At 37.0% G+C, this 22,651-nt stretch overlaps 3 protein-coding genes across 3 annotated transcripts; all 3 read right to left on the reverse strand.

Moving 5' to 3' along the window:
• Positions 1-2,412: 2,412 nt before the first annotated feature.
• Positions 2,413-2,802, reverse strand: LOC122026639 (formin-like protein 20). The gene has a single exon (XM_042585370.1). The coding sequence runs from the start codon at positions 2,800-2,802 to the stop codon at positions 2,413-2,415; it is 390 nt and encodes a 129-aa protein (XP_042441304.1).
• Positions 2,803-11,628: 8,826 nt separating this feature from the next.
• Positions 11,629-17,985, reverse strand: LOC122026640. The gene is made up of 5 exons (XM_042585371.1): positions 17,891-17,985; positions 14,094-14,303; positions 13,017-13,087; positions 12,436-12,486; positions 11,629-12,019 (listed from the first exon to the last, which is right to left on the reverse strand). The coding sequence occupies exons 1-5, from the start codon at positions 17,983-17,985 to the stop codon at positions 12,000-12,002; spliced, it is 447 nt and encodes a 148-aa protein (XP_042441305.1). The 3' UTR covers positions 11,629-11,999.
• Positions 17,986-20,443: 2,458 nt separating this feature from the next.
• Positions 20,444-21,699, reverse strand: LOC122027326 (dnaJ homolog subfamily B member 3-like). Its single transcript, XM_042586272.1, has 5 exons — positions 21,500-21,699; positions 21,324-21,411; positions 21,119-21,198; positions 20,979-21,035; positions 20,444-20,786 (listed from the first exon to the last, which is right to left on the reverse strand). Exons 1-5 carry the CDS (start codon positions 21,611-21,613, stop codon positions 20,685-20,687), a joined length of 441 nt encoding a protein of 146 aa, XP_042442206.1. The 5' UTR covers positions 21,614-21,699; the 3' UTR covers positions 20,444-20,684.
• Between the last annotated feature and the right edge of the window lie 952 nt (positions 21,700-22,651).

Consider the following 22,651-nt stretch of genomic DNA (forward strand, 5'->3'; position numbering starts at 1 on the left):
TTGTGATTGCTGCATTTTGGATGTTACATTGGTTTGGGTTGCATATGTTTGACATGCATACAGGTGACATTTTGTATCTGGTCTGACGACCCTTATATTCAGATAGGAGGTCCTGGTGAGTACAATTTTTTTTTCAGTTTTTTCAGTTTGCATTTCCTTTTGTTGTTCAGAAAACTGTACCGCGTGATTATTACTGTTAGTTATAACTTATTATACGTGTCTATCCGGTATCCGTTGAGTTATTGAACTCACACCGTTGATTTATTCCTATTTCAGGTTGAAGCTGTCAGGAGGTTCCTGTTGCTAGTCCCCTTACCATAAGTATTTTCGCTTTGGTCTTTTGGTTTTCTGTTTATTTGTTTAGAGTTATGTTTCAGACTTGTTATGGTTTTGCACTCTGGATTTTGTGTGTTTTGTCTTAAGACATTGTAATGGTTGAACTTTTGCTTGCTCGGTGGATTTTCTATTTAGTGTGTTTAGCTACGCGCCTGCCGGTAGGCAGAAGAGGTAAGTTTGGATATTGTTTTCGATTTTCTTTACATATTGTGATGATAGCCGGAGGCTGATATATTATAACTATGTGGATTGTTTATTTTTGTATGTCATATATATTCCAGTCATGTTGGCTGATAAGTGTGAGCTCTGAGGGCTATGTCGATAAATTTCAAATTGTCATCCGTACAGGGGAGATGCTGTCAAAATTTCTTTTGACAGAGATTTCCTCGGGGCGTGACAATCCATTTATTATTATATATATTTATTTTTAAAATTCAATACTTAATATTTCAAGTTGTAATATTTGCTAATAAAAGTGGTACCGATGGATAACTTAGGTCTTGGTCTTTTCAAATATGTGATCAATTTTAATTTCTGAAAATGAACGGTGATGAATCAATCAATCAAAGTGATGATGAAGAATTTCAAATATATAATATTAATATTTTAACAAAATGTGAGAAGGGACGGTCACACCTCCTCTCATCGATGTGGCTACGCCCCTTCTAAGAGGAGATTGTCTTCCATATGAAAGGCTTGCTAATATTACAAGAGAGATGCAACTTTAGAAACGTGACTTATGGCTTGTAAGGACAAGTAGCTAGGCTGGAAGATACTAGGAACGGAAGCAGAGGCGGATTTACAAGGGGGCTTGGGGGGGCCACGGCGCTCCCAAATCTCCATGTAAATCCTCCCTATATATACATGGTTGTATTATATATACTAGGATATATATATATATTATTAATTAGAATGGTGAAGGAGTACAAGATGATGAAATTAATCTTCCTTTTGAATATATTTTAATATAATTGACGAATGATATACTTATTAAATATGCTATATAATTTAAGAGAAAAATATTTCTTTTGAGAGTTTTTTAATTTACCTAATAGGAATTATGTTGAAAAAAAAATAAATTTAACAAAAGGAAACTACAAATCATTAATTATATACAAATATTATTAGTAATAATATTATTAGTTTATTACTATATAAATTTTTTTTCTAATTTATGATATAGGCATTTTCTCTCCTATGGCTAGACATCTCGATCTTTTCCAATTCACTCCAAAATCATTGTTGTTGCTTTCATTGTCAATTGTAACATCGTTGATCGTCAGAATTCAAAATTGATTACATATTTAGAAAGTCCGCAATCTAAATTTTCTATTGGTAGTTTGATATCAAAATCTTGAAGTAATATCGCAACTTGAGAAGAGTCGTTGGCCCTTGTTTCGTGTCAGAACTACATTTAAATTTTGATTTCGATTTCAGTCGTAAATTGAGAATTCGGAGGTTGTTCAAGGGTGTACAAATTTCTGACGATAATTATTTTTGTCACTTATCATGCGGCCCCCCCAAATTTAAAATTCTGGATCCGCCCCTGAACGGAAGTGGGATTCATTTCCCTAGGATGAGTCTTATCCTTGTATAACTCATAATTTTTCATAATGTTACGTCGTTTTTTCTATATAAAGTTATTTTGGTTTGGAGTGTATCCCAAATACAAGTACGCGACGAATTTAGAAAAGCAAATATTGCTTTTAGGAAGGAAATCTTAGATTTTTTTTTTAAAAAAAACCATAAATTCCCCAATATCCAGATTATTTTTTTTAACAGAACAACTTAATTTTTAAAAATAAGAATTGAATTAAAAAATTTAATGCCAATTTTGAGAGTATAGAACGGAGATAAAATTTAAACTAATATTAGATTTAATCTTGTGCGTCAAATATGAAATAATTTTATATTTAATATGGTCTAAGACACAATAGTATAAAAAATAAAAAATGAAAATGATTAATATATCAATAACTCTTATCCGAATTTGGAAATTAAAGCGAATATAACTTAGCTAATTAAAATTTATTCAACATTTTGGCATTAATTAAGTAATCCAAAGGAAATCGCTTATTAATTGATCACCAGCGCAAACGCCCAGGCGACGCCGAGGACGACGACCGGCGCCGCCCCGGCATAACTACTCCGGCTAGCACTTGAGGGCTCGAATGACGAATCATACGGGTACAGGTTGGCCGGCGACCCCACTATGTAAAAATATGGCGCCGGTGGCGCAGGCGGAGGCGGGCAGTAGTACGGCTCTGACCAAATTGGCGGCGGCGGCGGCGGCGGAGGGCTCTGGGTGCAACCGCAGGAGTCGCAGGCGCACTTCAACTGAGCGTCGGGCGGAGTCGCAACGGTGACGTCGTGTTCCACCGCGACGACCATTAGGCAAACCACGGCGGCCGCCAGAAGCAACATGGACGGAAACGTGAGCGGCGGATTCCAGCTACCTCCTACCATTCTTCCGCGTGATACCGTGCTCGTTCCTGTTCTTCCTAGCTAAAAGGAAACCTGAAACCTTACCCTGTTCTTAATGGCGTTGCGTGGCGATGAAACTTGAGGAGGAATTAAATGGATATGATTTTTGAAAGGGAAAGATTATTACCAAATATAATTAAAGAAGAGGTTTAGGTCTGTATTAGGTAACATTATTTCGTCACTTTTCTAATTCTTTATTGATTTTGATGGGGCATTTGGGGTATCATCTTCTTGTCTGAGGAGGGCCGGTTGACAATTTCGCATGCGCTGTTGAAAGTGAGGACTGAGAGCCATGTGGCGGCTAAACTAACGGCCCTAGGGTCAACTTGAGTATGGTTGTTTTTGCAGAGTTTAGGTGTGTGGAAAGCAGCATGCACCAGTTAATATTATATGAATCAATGATTTTTATTTTGTTTGAGATAAGTTTTTAAATTAATTTTTAATGAATATAAAATATTTTATTGGATATCTAATGGACCATTGTAATAAGGTAAAATGTCTTTTATAATTTATCTCATGTCATCGATGATGATACTGAACTACTAACTAAAATGATTTTATTTTTTATTTTTTCAAAAAAGAAGAAAAAGATAAACATTCGACTGCTACAAAATTTGGAAAAATAAGCATATAACTTATTGTTACTTGAGATAATTAAGTAGGTGAACGGAAAATGTCAAGCATATTTATGTATGATTGACTTAAATAATTGTATTGATTATGGTATACTCATTCTATCCTTCAGTTCAGTCCCAGATTATATAATGGAAGTTAAATCATGGATCGCAATTGATGTTTATTTGAGAAGTTGATGTGTATGCACTCCACATTTGATTATGTTGTCCAGTGGTTTATTAACAACTATTAATGTGCTGGCAAGATTCTTTTTTGCCACCCCATAAACTTGATCAACTTGTCAATGATCGATCCGGAAGCCCATGAGTGTCATGCACTCCTAATTAGGGGTGGGCATAATTCGGTTCAAACCGGAAAAACCGACCGAACCGAAAAATTTCGGTTTTTTTGTTCGGTTTTTTCGGTGTTTCGGCCGGTTTCGGTTTAAGTTTTTTAAAATTCGGTTATTCGGTTCGGTTTCCGGTTTTGACTCCCAAAAAACCGAAAAAACCGAACCGGCCGTATTATACTTAAAACATTATTTTTATAGATATTTGATCATACAAGTGGATTAATTTCTAATTATTTATAATATAATAGCATAATCAAATTATATATCTATATTTACTTATTGTTACCGGATAACAAAATTTTAATATTATTTTAAATTCATAATTATTTTAATAAATTGATACTTTTTCTTTGTCTCTAAACTAATATTTGTAGTAGCACAAAATCAATTTAATTCATTGTATAAACCGTATATAACCGACCGTATAAACCGGACCGTATTACATAAAAACCGAACCGAACCGTAATAAAATGGTTTGATTTTAGATCAAAAATCTTTAAAACCGAAACCGAAAAAATAAAACCGTAGTAGGGTAAAACCGGACCAAACCGGCCGATGCCCACCCCTACTCCTAGTGCTTCCTCGGTCGAATGATCAGAGCTTTTGTTATTCCCGGGTAGCTTCTGGAGTATGCAAACTGATCGTCGAGGCTAGTGTTCGACACTATCTCCGTAAACGATATTCCTCCGCTACGGTGCTTAACGGATTGTTGCAATTCGTTCCCAAGATACAACGACGACGAACGTCTCGGAATCGTAGCACTCCGACTTCCGAGACCAGCGAACCTTCTAGTAGACTTCTTGGACTCTTGAATGCACAAGATGAGATGAATACTTGAGGAAGAGAAGAGAGGATTGAGTGAATTGAGTGGAGGGTTCTATTTATACTGAAAGAAGAGGTTGAGTGTCCTTTGGGTGAGTGGATGTGTTCCTTGGGCTGGATCGATCTAGATCATCCATTCTGAAGGGTTGTAACCCTTCACCAAGCCCACTTCAATCTCATCCATCAGATCTGAAGAGTTGTGACCCTCAGATCCCGCCTATTGTCATCGGCCATCGGATCTGGATCCATTGATTCAATGCTTCAGATCAAGTCTCATCCCAAGCCGTCAGATCGTTACTCTTTGCGATCCAACGCTCTAGATCGCATCACAAGCGATCCATCATACCTATTTGATCAACGTTGATCAACGGTAGCCATCCATTCCCTAAGTTAACTGTCCAGTCATCTCCCTTTGCCCACGAGGATGCCGCATAGGTGCTGCCACGTCAGGTACGAGCCTGACACGTCACCCGAGTGCCACGTAGGCACTGCAATGTCACCTGGAGCATAAATTTAAGCTCCTCAATGCTCCTCGAAGTGCAAAGTGCGCATACAAAGAGCCCATTGCGCACATGGCGAGTGGCGGGCTCACAGGTGCGAGCACCTGCTCGCCCTGGGCTAAGGGAGCACTTGTCCTTTTATTTTTGTGTTAACTCCATTAACACATCTTCATTAATAAGTAGAGAATACACATCGAGAATTTCCGATGTGGGACTATTCTCCCATGCACTTTATTACTGAATAATAAATGTTATTTTGGGCCGACTTTAGATATTAATTTCTCATTCACCCTTAATCGGTTTTGAGCAAATTAATAGTTTAAATCTATCTACGTGAATCGTATATTTCAATTTTGAAGTCAATTACGACTTTCAACAATTGATGGCTTCCTTCCTCAAAATTGTTTTGGTCCATTTAAGGCCCCAATATCCAACAATCCCCCACATGAATGGAAATTAATGCAATGCGTGTATGCATGCTGACACTTTACAAGAGTCCAATCGATAAGTCACTGCATCGGGAGAGGTAGCTTGTGGCTTTGAACCTTCCGTAGTGAAATGCTATCGAGTATACTAGGCTGCGCAGTGAACGTGATGTCTTGAACTGCTCAGGTATTGATGTATACTTAGACAATAACACCCACACAGAGATCTATCTCACCTACTTTAGGTTCTCATGGTTGGTTCTGTTTCGTCCATGGATACCATCTTGGATTCATGAGTGTTTCATTGAAGCGGCCTGTCTTCACACTCACATAGGTGACACTTCTATCAAGAGTATCCTACCATACTCCACCTTATCAGGTATAGAAGTCACTAAAAGCATAAGCTTAACCTCACTACATGAGGTAGGACAGCACAAATTCATCCTAGGATTGGGATAGAGATAAACTATCGAATGTGCTGGACCACAACTTCTGTAACTTCATTGTCCCATTGAACCAAGATCTTGGGATCTCCAGTCAACAAGGTTGGGTTACCGCTACAGTCGTTTTCAGTTGTAGATTTTTAATCTCATTCCTCTTGATGAGCAGTATACTTGATCTCGACTCAACCCCTTCGTTAGAGGATCTGCCAAATTATCTTTGGACTTAACATAGTCGATTGCAATCACTCCATTCGAGATCAACTGTCTAATGGTATTATGTCTACGACGTATATGTCGTGACTTCCCATTATACATATTACTCTGTGTCCTTCCAATCGTCGATTGACTATCACAGTGGATTAGTACGGCAGGCACAGGTTTCATCCAGCTCGGAATATCTTCCAAGAAATTCCGCAATCATTCAACTTCCTCAGCTGCTTTGTCTAGTGCTATAAACTCGGATTCCATAGTTGACCGAGCAATGCAAGTCTGCTTAGTGGATTTCCAAGATACTGCTCCCCCACCAATCGTGAATACATATCCACTAGTGGATTTGGAGTCTTTTGTATCTGATATCCAATTAGCATCACAATATCCTTCCAACACAGCGGGATATTTTCCATAATGTAATCCATAGTTCATAGTATATTTCAAATATCTGAGAACTCGCATCAATGCTTTCCAATGGGTGTCGTTTGGATTACTTGTAAAATGACTCAGTTTGTTGACCGTACAGGCAATATCTGGACGTGTGCAGTTTGTGAGATACATCAAACTGCCTATTATCTGAGAATATTCCAACTGCGATCTGGTCTCACCATGGTTTTTCGCTAAGTGTTGACTTAGATCCATAGGTGTTTTCACTGTAGAGAGATCGTACGCATTGAATTTTTTCAATACAGATTCTACATAATGGGATTGTGTTAAAACTATCCCTTCTGATGTCCTGAGAATTTTAATTCCCAATATAACATCTGCTTGACCCATATCTTTCATATCAAAATTTCTGGTCAACATTTTCTTTGTAGTCATGATTACATCATGATTACTGCCCATTATTAGCATGTCATTTACATATAGACTGACAATTACATAGCCTTCAGGTGTGTTTTTGACATAAATGCATTTGTCACATTCATTTATTCTGAATTCGTTTGACAGCATTACTTTGTCAAATTTTTCGTGCCATTGTTTAGGCGCTTGCTTAAGTCCGTACAACAACTTAACAAGTCGACACACCTTTTTCTCATTTCCAGGAGCCATGAACCCTTCGGGTTGCTCCATATAAATTTCTTCTTCCAACTCACCATTTAAGAATGCAGTCTTAACATCCATTTGATGTATTTCAAGGTCATACATTGCTGCAATGGCTATTAGCACTTGTATGGACGTAATCCTTGTCACCGGTGAGTATGTATCGAAGTAATTAAGACCTTCCTCTTGCTTGTACCCCTTGGCTACAAGTCTGGCCTTATACTTGTCAATTGATCCATCAGCTTTATACTTACGTTTTAGTATCCACTTACAACCTAATGGTTTATTACTAGAAGGAAGGTCTACTAATTCCCAAGTATGATTATTCATGATAGACTCAATTTCACTATTGACAGCTTCTTTCCACATTGGAGCATCGGGTCTAGAGAGAGCTTCACTTAATGTTCTTGGTTCCATTTCTGACATGAAAGTCATGAAATCTGGCCCGAACGATTTTTCAACTCTAGCCCGTTTGCTACGACGTGGCTCTTCACTTTGATCGTCAATAGTCCTTTTATAACATCTAAGTTCGGTAACGTCATTTTTGTTTAAACTTCCATTGTTATCACTTTCAACGTTTCCCTTTTTATTTGGGAATACGTTTTCAAAGAATATCGCATTCCGAGATTCTATGGTTGTTCCCACATGTATATCAGGAATGTCTGATTTGTGAACTAGGAAACGATATGCACTACTATTATGGGCATATCCGACAAATACCGCATCGAACGTTTTAGGTCCGATCTTTACTTGCTTTGGTTTAGATACTTCGACCTTTGCCAAGCACCCCCACACTTTCAGGTATTTGTACGATGGCTCGCGGCCTTTCCATAGTTCATATGGAGTTTTATCATTTTTCTTATGAGGAATTCTGTTGAGAATGTGATTTGCCGATAATATTGTTTCCCCCACAAGTTTTGAGGTAAGCCTGAATTTATTAACAAGGCATTCATCATTTCTTTTAGTGTCCGATTTTTACGTTCGGCAACACCGTTTGATTGAGGTGAGTAAGGCGCCGTTGTTTGATGGATAATGCCAGATTCTGTACAAAATTCATCAAACGGTGCACCATATTCTCCACCTCTATCGCTTCTAATTATTTTAATTCGTTTGTCAAGTTGGTTTTCAACTTCTGTTTTATAGGTTCTGAACGCCTCTAGGGCTTCGTCTTTACTTCTTAAAAGAAAGACATAACAGAATTTTGTGCAGTCATCGATAAAAGTAATAAAATATTTTTTACCTCCTCTAGTTTGCACAAATTTCAAGTCACATAGATCACTATGTATCAACTCTAGAGGAGTTGTTGTCCTTTCCACCGAATGAAAATGTAGTTTCATCATTTTCGCTTCCACGCACACTTCACATTTGTGTGTTCCGTCAACATTGACGTTTGGTAATAATTTTAATTTGACGAGATGTTTGAGAGTATTATTATGCACATGTCCGAGTCGATCATGCCATAAATTAAAACACTCAACAACATAGCTGGAAGCATTTATTTTATTACCATCAAAATTTCGAAGTACAGACATTACAACCATTTTGAATAGACCCTTTTCTAGGTACCCCTTTCCTACGAAGACACCATTCTTCGTAAGTACAAAGTTGTCTGACTGGAACACTAGCCTAAATCCGGCCTTGACCAATGCCGCTCCAGAAACTAGGTTCTTACTGATGTCGGGAACATGGAGTACATCAATGAGTGTTAGCTCCTTTCCGGACGTCATCTTCAGAACAACCTTTCCGAGTCCAACAATTGGCGACGTTGGAATTACCCATATAGAGCTTCCTGCCATTTATCGAAGTATACTTGGAGAACATCGCCTTATCGGAACAGATATGACGAGTTGCTCCAGTATCAATGAACCACTGCTTCGGGTTGGTATCCACCAAGTTGGCTTCAAATACAACCGTAGTGAGATCCAAGTCCTCAAGAGAGGTTGCGACATGATTCGCAACATCCTTTGGCCCCTTTGTTGGCTTCTTTGGGCGTCTGCAGTCCTTGGACAGGTGTCCTGCCTTTCCACAGTTGTAGCAGGAGCCTTTGAACTTCTTTGCTTGAGCCTTCTTTTTGAACTGCTTCGACTTTTTAGCGTTCGGCTCGACCAGGTTGGACATTTCGTCTATAGTCCGCTTGGTTCCTCTGGAGTCGGATAACTTTCGATTATCCTCCTCTATTCGTAGGCTCAGGATCAGGTCTTGCAGCTCTATCTCCTTTTGCTTGTGCTTTAGGTAATTCTTGAAATCCTTCCATGACGGAGGGAGCTTCTCAATTACCGCAGCAACTGCGAATGTCTCGTTCAGCTTCATGCCTTCGGCGTCTAGATCATGCAGTATTAATTGCATATCTTGGACTTGAGATGAGACGCTTTTTGAGTCCACCATCTTGAAATCCAGAAATCGACCGACGATGAATTTCTTCAATCCAGCATTTTCGGTCTTGTATTTCTTCTCAAGGGATTCCCACAAAGATTTCGCCGTCTCCAGAGAACAATATACGTTATATAACGTGTTGTCCAAGGCGTTGAGTATATAATTGCGGCACAGAAAATCTCCGTGAGACCATGCATCGCTAGCAGCCTTACTACCTTCCGTAGCGGCTGGCGTGTCTTCGTGCAAAAACCGTACAAGGTTTAGCGTTGTTAGATAAAACAACATCTTCTGCTGCCATCTTTTGAAGTCGGTTCCGATGAATTTCTCCGGCTTTTCTCCGTGCGGAATGGTTGTAGGAATGGCGGTCGGAACGACGGTCGGAACGGCCGTCGGAATGTCGTTGGTAGCCATATCAGTTTGCACGAAATATCATTTACGACTGTTATTCCCGGGTAGCTTCTGGAGTATGCAAACTGATCGTCGAGGCTAGTGTTCGACACTATCTCCGTAAACGATATTGCTCCGCTACGGTGCTTAACGGATTGTTACAATTTGTTCCCAAGATACAACGACGACGAACGTCTCAGAATCGTAGCACTCTGACTTCCGAGACCAGCGAACCTTCTAGTAGACTTCTTGGACTCTTGAATGCACAAGATGAGATGAATGCTTGAGGAAGAGAAGAGAAGATTGAGTGAATTGAGTATATATTCCATCATCTGGAGGGTTCTATTTATACTGAAAGAAGAGGTTGAGTGCCCTTTGGGTGAGTGGATGTGTTCCTTAGCTTGGGCTGGATCGATTTAGATCATCCATTCTGAAGGGTTGTAACCCTTCACCAATCCCACTTCAATCTCATCCATCAGATCTGAGGAGTTGTGACCCTCAGATCCCGCCTATTGTCATCGGCCATCGGATCTGGATCCATTGATTCGATGCTTCAGATCAAGTCTCATCCCAAGCCGTCAGATCGTTACTCTTTGCGATCCAACGCTCTAGATTGCATCACAAACGATCCATCATACCTATTTGATCAACGCTCCTCGCGACGATGCGTATGTCCGAAGTGCAAAGTGCGCCTACAAAGCGCCCATTGCGCACGTGGCGGGTGGCGGGCTCACAGGTGCGAGCACCTGCTCGCCCTGGGCTAAGGGAGCACCTGTCCTTTTATTTTTGTATTAACTCCATTAACACATCTTCATTAATAAGTAGAGAATACACATCGAGAATTTCCGATGTGGGACTATTCTCCCATGCACTTTATTAATGAATAATAAATGTTATTTTGGGCCGACTTTAAACATTAATTTCTCATTCACCCTTAATCGGTTTTGAGCAAATTAATAGTCTAAATCTATCTACGCGAATCTTAGATTTCAATTTTGAAGTCAATTACGACTTTCAACAATTGATGGCTTCCTTCCTCAAAATCGTTTTGGTCTATTTAAGGTCCCAATATCCAACAGCTTTGAGATCTTTTTTGAATGTGAAGATGAAGAGTATATTAGTATAATTGATCTCTAAGGTTTTGATATTTGTTTAACAATATGTTTAATGGAGCTTGGTCAAGATTGATTTAGTTGGGTGAGTAGTCTACTGAGTGATTGCAAGGGTGAGAAGTCTACCGACACTATAAGAAAAAAGCTAATAGACAACGCTTTAAAAGCGTTGCCTATGTGGATGAAAAAGCGTTGTTAAAAGCACTGTTGTTAAAAGTCTGCTCAAAGACAACGCTTTAAAAGCGTTGTCGTTTGTAGAAAAGACAACGCTTTTGCAACTCTTTAAAAGCGTTGTTGTTTTTTACAAAGACAATGCATAAAAAGCGTTGTCTTTTTTAAAGACAACGCATAAAAAACGTTGTCTTTTTTAAAGACAACGCATAAAAAGCGTTGTCCTCTTTAGTAAAGACAACAGTTTCACAACACATAAAAAAGCATTATTCAAGAGGTTTTAAACTATTATCTTTTAATACCAAAGACAAATAAAAGATAAATGAAAGTGAATCTACTTCAATCAACGACATATTATTAAATAAACAACCAAGATAAATATATAAATTATCATCCATACACTTTATAACAAGCATAATTACTTGCATACAAAGAAATTTTAATTTGAGACACTGAAAACTACTTCTATCGTCTACATCTTATTGCATGAACTTAAAGGATCTTTATAGATGTTACTTATCCTCTTGAATTAAATGTTCTTTACTCATTGACTTTAACCATCTTCTCATTTAAATCCCAAAGTCTTCTTGATAGTTCTTCATCGAAGTACTTCCCAGTCACACCCATGAGGTTCGGATGTAGTGCCACATAGCATGTAGTTGTTGCTCCTGTAATCATCCATACACGAGCTATTTAGCTGAATTTTTTAATACCTCCATTCACCTTCAAAATATCTGAAAAGGCACTGCACATGAAAGATTCAAGACAAAGTGTAAGTTAGTCTTGATGACCCACAAAAATGGAACAACAACAATATCTCTAGTGGATTCTATAAACTCTGAGATTCTGAAGTAGGAATCAAGACAATTTGCTTAGCATTAAATCAACAAACAACACAACATAACTAATAAACCAAAAAAGCAGAACAAATTCATGGCTTAATGTACAATATCTTATATAATTAACATCCACATTTCACTATGTGCTACCATGTCATGGTTGTGCTAGCAGAAATGTTGATGCTACTATTTTAGAATTCCACAACATCTTCCCATTGTGATGTTTGTCTAAGATAGAATGACAAAAGCACACAACCAATATGGGCAATCAATATAAATATGAACAAATCCACCTAAAAACCAAATAATTTTTTTTACATACCTCTAGGAATGATGGTCGAACTTCTATAAGTTGCACCAAGGCAGAACAAACCTGTGTATCAAAGAAAACAAACATAGATCGGTGAAAGATCAAAAAGCTTAAGGTAAAAATACTTAAGCAACACATAAGTTTGGATTCATTAAAGAACTCTTTTTTCTCACAGATACATATCCAACATCCTTACCAATCACTCAAAGTTATTAGATTTATTTGAGAACTCTCCGCTTTCAAACAAATTTTAACAAAAAAGAAAAGTTATTAGGCCCATGCAATTTTCTAAGAGAATAGAGATAAATGATGACGGACCTCTCTCTTGATATATGCAGCCATGGACTTTTATTTTTCTATATTCTGCATCTTAATCCTCCATATTCTGATCAAGTAGTTTAATGTGGTTTCTCAAGGCAACTCTAATAAACAAGGTACAACAGAAACAAAACTACACTCGGATAATTAATGATGAAATTATTCATATTCTCCGCTGCAGGTGGGAAATCACACCAACATGGTGGTATCGTGATGCTTAAAGAAACACAATTTGTTTTACACATTGCTCAGCTGACTTTTGTCCAAGTGACCACCTTGTGCCGCTTTGGAAAGGTCCGAAGGTCTCCAGTTCCAAGAACAATAGTGTGCCAAAGAGAGCCAAATTCTGAAACATATTAGAGTGAAATGAATCAATTTGATAGAAGTCCTTAAAACCAAAATACAAAGCGAAGGAAAAAAAATGAAAGCCCTGGGATAAACTTGCTTGGGTTAGGGTCAAATATTCAGCACCCAAATTAATAGCTAAGAATCCAAACTCGACTTTTAAAATCTCTTTAGAACATCTAATACATGTAATGAGTTATACTAATGGATAACCATGTTGACCATAAACACACTAGTTCTTATATGGTTAAATTATAAATTGATATAGAAGCCAATCATAAACTATAGAAAACTTTTAGAATGGAACACATATCTAGTTGTGTTATGTGCGTCGAGCAAGCAAACTGAGGGAAAACAGGCAGCAAATTATCTTATAGAATTTGAGTTAAATCCTTCGAATGGACAAAGTGAATAGCAATAAAGTGACTAAACCATAAGCAGACGCAAGGATGTTAAAGAGAAAACATAGGTATGGATAAAATGCAATGGAAGTCCACACTTCCTGAGTTCCAAATTTCTTTGAATGGATTATGTTTCAAGAAACTTTCTAAAATAACATAATATAGCTTCAAGACCGACCCAATGACAAGCTTCAATAAGATTCTGGAAGTGCATAGTTTATGATTCTGGAAGTGCATAGTTTATAGACAAGGTAATGGACAAGTTGAATAAATTTGAGTCGCAAAAATTTAGGAAATATTAGAAATAAACTTCCACATGAATAAATTTGTCAAAATTCAACTAATCTAATCTAATCTAACCTAAAACATTCAACTAACTAATCATCACAAGAATTCAAACCAAAGAAGATGCAAGTTTAGAAACTAACTAATGAAAGAGGCATTTCATCAAACACATAACAAGCGAGAATTCAATTAAGCAAAATACATGCAATTCTAAACATGGGAGAATAGCTACGTTACAATTCAACAATCAACAAGAATAACACAATTCAACATAGATAGAAATAACCCAATGTCGTAGGCATGGATCGGAATAGAACTCTCCTCTTTGAATCCGTAGTGGAGAGGGGGCTGCTGGATGGAGCTTCTCTGATGGCCAATCTGTCGACGAAGGTTGTGGACGAAGTGGATGGCTGCTCGTCAATGGAGAATGAAACCTTCTCTTCGAATCTGAAGATAAAGGGGTTGTTGAAGGATGGATGAACTCTCCTCTTCAAATCCGAAGAGGAGAGGGGCTGCTGGCTAGTGATGAAGCTTTACTCTTCAAATCCGAAATGGAGAGGCCGTGGAAGGAAACTAGTGGTGGCGAAGAAACCTCTACTAATCAGGAGAGGGTGATGTAGAGTTCGGTGGTGGCTCCTCTCCCAATTGGAAGAAGCTGTGGGCTAAAGATGAAGGCACCGTGAGATGGCTTTCAGATCTGGAAGCTTTGTGAGAAGACCTTGCCGTCAACGATGAGGAAGATGGTAGAGGAGATGAGATGGCCTGCGGATTCTGGGATGAAGCTCCTATTGTGTGCGTTAGCGTCGACTGTAGATGAGATGGAGGCGGAAAAGGGAGCCTGTCCTCTCCCAATCGGGTAGAGGAAGAGAATGAGGGACGCCGGCAGTGATGGAGAAGGCGAGAGATGATCGAAGTTGTGAGAGGGGTGCGAGTGAGTGAAACCTAGGGGTTTTTCAACTCCTTACTTGATCCAACGGTTTATATCATTTTAGATTTAATTTAGACGAGAACTTAACAATAGACAACACTAAAAAAATGGTAATAGACAACACTTTTCAAGAAGTGTTGTTGTTGACCCATAAAAATCACTAAAAGACAACGATTTTTAAAAAAGTGTTGTCTATTAATAAGAAAATAAAGAAATAGACAACGCTTTTCACTAAAAGCGTTGTTAAAAAAAAATGACAACGCTTTTTAAAAAAAGTGTTGTCTTTTAAGTGTTGTAAAAGCCCAATTTTCTTGTAGTGAGAGTAACTACAAGGGTGAGTAGTCTACCGAGTGACTGCAGGGGTGAGTAGTCTACCGAGTGACTGAAAGGGTGAGTAGTCTACCGAGTGACTGACAAGTCAAGGTGGCTTGATGTTTGATAAGAGGAAACCCCTAGAAGAGATAATCCTAAGTAATAAGAAGTCTTAGAGGAGCGAATTTTAACCAAAGAGAAAATCCTATGAAGAGGTAATCCTAGATAATGAGAAATCTTAGAAGAGTGAACTCTAAGCAAAGGGAAAACCCTAAGGGGAGGTAACCCTAGGTAATGAGAAGTCTTGAAGGAGTGAACTCCAAGTAAGTTTGACTGAAAGGTTTCTGGTCAACCGTGCAAGATCGATTGTATGCGGTCAATCATGCTCAGTTGACCAGACCAACAGATTTTGGTAAACCTAAGTATAATTTTACCAACATTATTTTGCATTACTATTATTATTTTTGTGTTAATTTAATATTGCAAGAAAAATGTTAGCGAATCAGGTGATCATACATTGAGCAAAGAATGTCCAAACATGTCTGGAGGATCAGATGTCTAGTAGGTGAGTTGAGGTAAGATCTTAGAGAGAGTATAGTGAGGTCATGTTCTGGTAGGACTAATAAAATCAAGAGGCTTCTAATTTGAAATTAAGACAGTCCTAACTATCATACTAATAAATATTCATATCTATCTAACACTATTTTTTGGGACTACTATTATTACTACAATGCTAACTTTGTTTTGCAGATAAACAAAGTTTCAGGTTGAATGAGGGGTGGTTCAGTTGATCGAATGTGTGGTTTAGTCGACATATCCGGCCAACATGGCACAAATCAGATCAAAGTCTAAACCAATATGGTACACAATGCTATTAGTCAATGGATAAAGGTTATTGGTCGACTGATACTTAACAGGAAATGGCAAAAGATCAAATCACGATGAAGCAAATTTGGTGTACAACTGGATCGGTCAATGGATCCCATAAAATGCTACCAGTTGACGAATAAAGGTTATCAGTAGACTTATACTTAAAAGGAAATGACATAAGATCATATCACAGCGAAGCAAATTTGGTGTACAACTAGATCCGTCGATTGATCAATGGGATATATGGACGGATCCACATTTGGTAAGTGATTCTAGATCAAATCGGATCATGCAGAAAAGGTATTCTCAGGTTCTATCAATAGATCAGGTTTATCAATCGATCAAACACCATAAATCATGGGATTAGATGAATCAAATCAGAGCAAACAAGGGAAGACACGAGGTTCAGTCGACAGAATAATAGATCACTCAACCGAACAATGCCTATAAAAGAAGACCTCAGAGTCTGAGTCGAGTACTCAATTCATTTTCATTCGATCTCTTACTACGCTCATTCACTACTCGTGCAAGCTTTTATTACTACAATGTCGGAAGGCTCTTCGACAATCTACGTTTCATCCTCCATCATTATTGTCGGTATATTTATATTATTGCTTGCATTCATTCTATAAGGAGATAGTATCATTATTGTTATTCTCCTCATCTTTGTATTATTCAAATATTTAATAGATTTCCTAAAAAAAAATGATCAGATCAAGGATCACAAGTCTTGAAATAGTAGTCACTATTATGCAAACCAAGTAAAAAAGGGTAATGTGTTCTTGTTCTTGTTTGTTTATTTTCGCTACACTTTGATTTATGTTTTAAAAGAAAAGATTTAAAATGAACGAGATTCATCCCATCCCTCTTCGACGATCCTTTAGAATAGAATATGGAAATTAATGATCTAGATGTTGTGCTTGGGGTTTCTTCTATAGGCTTCATTCGACCTACGATAAGCCTTTATCAGTCTATCAAACTTGGTTAAACTTGATCCCACAACTGAGTTGATCATGATCTGGACTGAGCTATGAGATCTCATCTTTATCAAGTTTATTGATCGACTAAAAAGCTTTATGGTGGACTGAACCAAGCCACATCATCGATCCAAGTCTGGACTTGAACCCGGTCAACCAAACCCAACTGTTTGACCAAATCAGTGGATCAGACGACTAAATCGGCTTGGGTCTGGTTTGATCTGAGTCAAGTTTGGTTCACTCCAGACTTATCCCATCTTTGTTTAATTGTATTTATTTATTTTTTGCTGCTTCCAACTCCAAATTCATACAAAACATAAGTAAAGCATGCAAGCTTTATCTTGTAAATCTACCTAATCTACTAAACTTATTTTTTATTAGATATTTTCTGAACAAATTGAATTTTTTAATAAAAATTGAATAACTCAATATGATAAAATACCGGTTAATTTGACTTTAGATAGAATTAATCAAAATTTTGCAAGAGAGTCTGCGATCGAAGGAAGTTATTTTTCAAAGCAAAGGGAATTACAAACTTGCGCATGATGAGGCTTGTGTTCTTGTTATTCATCTTTGCCTGTGGTACGACTTCCAATTTGGACCACCCTTTTGTACTTTGATTTCCTCTCCTGAGCCCTTCCTTCCTCGGTCGGGATCAATGGGAGATGGAGTCGGAGCGTGATATGTTCACAATCGCATATGTTGCTTTGATATGTAGCTTGTAGCTTGGATTTACCCAAATGCTTGTTATCTGCTGTAATTTGGGATTTTACTTCTGAGCATTTGATCTTTCTGTTTTTCGTGAGATTTTTGAGATACTGCTTGTCAAATGTCCATGAGCACGCTATCCCTAGAAGACAGACCAAGGCTCAAATCTGGAAAAAATCAACTCAAGACCGCAGGCAAAGGTGTAAGGAGGTCCCTTTGAATTAAAGAAGTCGCCGTCGATATGACCAAGGTCAATCTTTCTTGCTTCTCCGTCGAGGTCAAGCACTGTCAATCAGCAAAAGGAGAAAAGGCGTGGGAGGGACTGGGACTCCCCTGGCGGCGAGAGCGACGGGAAGGGATCGAGATTGGCACTGACGGCTAGAACGGCAGGAGGGAATGAGCAAGGCAGCTGAGACATCGTGAGTAGCGAATGAATTTGGGATATAAGTCCAATTTGGATTAAAATTTTGATTTGTTTCGAAGACATTTTAAAATTGAACTTAAACTTTTAATTTCGATAGGTTAATTTGATTTATTCAAATTTGTTCACTCCTAATTGTAACTGATTTCGATAAATTTTCAAACGGCACACATGAAGATTCAGAATTCCCAAAAAGCATATTTCATTATTCCCAAAAGCCACACTAAATTATAATTTTATTCCTCTGTATGCATAAACTTTTTTTTTTCTTTTTACCACTCTCTTCTATAATATACAACTTCCTTTCCTCCTAAATTAAATTAAATTAATTTAAACATCATTTAAACTTTAATAAATAATCCTCTATTTTTTTTTAAATTTAAAAATTTTAATAAAAAATTTAAAAATATATAAAAAGAAGGTTAATAAAACATTAAAAAAAATAATATGTAATTATAAAAAGTAAAAAATAAAAATAAAATTAATAATCAGAATTAATTTTATTAATAAAATAATAAAAATTTAAAAATCACTTTAGTGCTAATTTGACTAATACCATAGTGGTACTTATTTTTGAAGACTAGCACAATAGGTGCTGGCTTTTTGAAACTAGTATCACAGTATTTTAAAAATTTTAAATCATTTTGAACATTGTTGGGAGAATTTTAAAATAATAAAACAGAGCTTATTTGGACTCATGTTAATCTAATAAATTCAGTGATCTTAAAATGAGCTTAATTAGAATGCTCTAGGTCTATTAATGGATTTCGATCAAAACTCATTATTGATAGACCTAAACAACTTGAATTTCTAAAATTTTATAATGAGATAAAAGTGTAGAATGTGTAGAAGGTAGATATGGTGAGAAATCCTTATCCTAAGTCTTCTACATGAAATTATAGGCACATACCAATTTGTATAAAGTCTGAAACTTTCTAAACCTTTTGAGTGACGTTGAAAATTCTTTATTTTATGATGATAACAAAAGACATATGTGGACTCCTAGGTACTATAGAAACTTACATGAGTTGGAATGAGCCTGACCAGAGCTCTCTAAGTCTATCAATTAGTTTTGACTGAAACCCATTGATGGATCTAGACGGCTTGAATTTCTAAAATTTTACAATGAGATGGAAGTGCGGAGTGTGTAAAAGGTAGATACGGTGAGAAATCTTGATCCTGAGTCTCCTACACGAAGTCATAAGCTTGTGCCAATTTGTATAAAGTTTGCAACTTTCTATACTTTTTGAGCAATACTACAAATCCTTTACAATGATAACGAATGACACATTTGGACTCCTAGTACAAACCTAAATGAGTTGGAATGAGCTTGATCAGATCTCTCTAAATCCATGAATGAGTTTTAACTAAAACTCATTGATGGATTTAGAGTATTTCAATTTTTTAAATTTTAGTATAAGATGAGAGAGGTTAGTTTGTAGAAGGTATATATGATGTCTAATCTTGATCCTAATACATAATACATGTAAGTAAAGTTATGGTCGCATGCCAACTAACACAAACTATAGTGTTGATTTTTGAAGACCAGTTTTTTGAAGACCAACACCACAGTATTTGTTCCTATCACACATTGTGGTGTTGGATTCCAAAGAACACCACTATAGTTTTCGGAAATTAACACCTCAGTCCGTGCTAATTGGTATGCGATCATAACTTCACCTACGTATATTAAGACCATAATTGGATATCATATATACTTTCTATACACTCTATATTTCTATCTTATTATAAAATTTAAAAATCCAAGTCATCTAAATCTATCAATAGATTTCGATCAAAATTTATTGGTAAACTTAACTAAAGGATCATAATCAAACTCATTCCAGCTCTTGTACGTTTCTATAATTCACTAAATTCTAAGAATGCATCCGTTATCAACGTAAAAGATTCTCAAATTACTCAATGTTTAAAAAATTTTAAACTTTATGCCAAATGACCTATAACTTCATGTAGAATACTCAAAACAAAAATTTCTTATCATATTACCTTCTACACACTATACACTTCCTTCTCATTAAAACAAATTTAAAAATCTAAATCATCTAATCCATCAATAAAATAATTTTACCTATAGATTTGTAAAGTGCCCTAAAATCCGAGGGAATCATCCGTTATCATCCTAAATAATTCTCAATATTACTCAAAAAATTTAAAAAAATTTAAACTTTATACCAATTAACATTAACACATATTTATAATTTCATATAAGAGGCTCGAGATCAGAATTTCTCACTATATATCTCTTATTCGCACTCCATACTTTTATCCCATTATAAATATAAAAAAAACATAGAAGGTAGAATTATAATTTAGTGTGCCTTTTGGAATAAATCTGAAGCGCCCGTTGGAAATTTACATAGGGGTAAGATTTTAATTTTGAAAATTAATAGTCAAGTTTTTTTAAACCTTAAATCGATGATTCTAAACCGGTCTATGCAAAAGGGTTACATGCATTTCCAATTTAGAAATAAGGCATTTCCCAGCAACTAATACAGAAACACCTCACAAGCCCGGTGAATCGAGCAACCTTAACATCCATCAAGAGAAGAACTCATTTTATCCATATTTACATGCGACGCCGAAAACTCCAGGTGATCTCAGGTACAACTAATGTTTCTCAACAAGTCCTTGCCAGTGAAGCGTCGGCGAGTTCTTTTCTTCGTCGCGTTTCCTAGCTAAATCATACCTGCAAAGCACTTGGAAGTCTGCAACGAATTGAAATCTTGTGCCATCTCAAACAGCATCTGCTGTAGTTCCCTTAGGCTATACTGCTTCTTCTGAAAGATTGATTTAATATCAGAATCATGTAATTGAGAAGAACACCAGAAGGTAACAGGTCATGAAGCTGATAAGAACAATAAATTATAACAAAACAGATGCAAAGGAACAAATTTTACAAGTGCAATCACACAAATTGAATTGCATGAAACAATAAAAAAAAAAAGACGGAAATATCAGAATTAAGTTACCTCCTTCCTCACGCTAGCCATAAGCGACATCATTTCTTGAACGAAATCATGAAAGCCCTTCAAGAACAAAGCATATAATTAAACTTGGGTCATTTTCGGAATAATCACGCAAATCCAATCGCAATTTTCATCCAACTTACCTCGACTGCTTCCTCCTCGTCTTCAATAGGATCGTAGAGTCCGGAATCGTACAATCTCCTCCTCTTGGCATCGGATACCACTGTTCCACACGATTCCATTAGAAGAACCAAAAGAGAAAATATTGAATATTTTAAAACGTATTATAGGTTCACAGATCAGAGATATTTCTTGATTTAAAACAGAAAGGGAAATGCAAATTACTACCTTGGTAAGCCTCTTGGATCTGTTGGAACCTTCGCTTGGCCTCATCCGCCATCTCCGGCTCCCCCCTTCTCCTATCCGGATGCCACCTCTAACACAAACAACAAAAGGATCAATCCAAATCCAACCCCTATCAATGCATAAGTAATCATCACAAAACGGGAGTCGAAATTTTTTACCAAAGCGAGTCTCCGGTAGGCGTTGCGGATCTCCAAGAATGAGGCATCCCGAACGACGCCGAGCACATCGTAGTACGAAACCGATCGCCTGCGCGGCCTTTTCAAAGGCTCCATCGTGCTCGCAGCCACCGCAAAACGAAGACGGTCAGGTTTACGACAGTCTCCGCTCCGTGGCTCTTTATGGAAGAGAAGAGAAAGGAGGGAAAATATCTGAAGCGGAGACGCTTTCGCGCGGAGATTCTGGAAGCTTCTCGGTGGCGGTGGAGGTGGCGATGTGTGGATGAGATTGAGTGTGTCAGAGTCAGATGTATATTTTTGTGCAGAAATATCAGTAGGGGTTTACGAAGCCGTTTTCCAGAATGTTCGCAGCTCCATGCTACACGCAACTTGTTGCACATATCTACACGTAACATGTTACACATAGGCCGAAATGACAGCTGGGACGAGTCTGCCTGAGTGCCCGGATTATTGACCGATGTTTTAGATTATTTTAGGGATTTTTAATTAAATAATCGGTCGACCGGAGTAAATAATTAAGCAACACATTAAGAGCGGTAGACGAGAATTTAGACCTCAAACTACCTTCGTATTGATGGTTCTTACAATGCATTATTTGTTGATGGAAATCAAGGAGAAAAAGGGGAAATTTTGACTTGTGAATTGAAAATGAGTAATATTTTATTGTTTATTTGATATGTTTAACTTGTGAAATATTTTTATGATATAAATAGTTATCAAACTTGAATGATGAAAAAATTATCACACAACACAAGTTAGCTTTACTATCAGGGCGTCTCGAGGTTTTACGAGGCCCTAGGTCAAAAAAAAAAATATTTAGATCTTTAATATTTTTTTTAAAAAAAATTTTCCCTCATCCTTTTTCATTCAGAATTGGGACCGACAATGGTGGGTTTAAATTTTTTTTTTTTTTTTAAAATAAACTATTAATTTAAAATAATTTTTTATGTAAAATTTAGTTTTCTAACTTTTTGAGATGCAAAATTAGTAATTAAATCTTTATATTCGAGTTTTGATAATATTTTTTTTTCAATTGATAAAATTACTAGATTATTTAATCTTTCTTGAGACATTGTTGAACGTAAATAAGACTTTATTAATTTTAATTTTGAAAAACTTCTTTCTGCCGAAGCT

Source organism: Zingiber officinale, chromosome 10A (assembly GCF_018446385.1).
Source record: "Zingiber officinale cultivar Zhangliang chromosome 10A, Zo_v1.1, whole genome shotgun sequence".
NCBI lineage: Eukaryota > Viridiplantae > Streptophyta > Magnoliopsida > Zingiberales > Zingiberaceae > Zingiber > Zingiber officinale.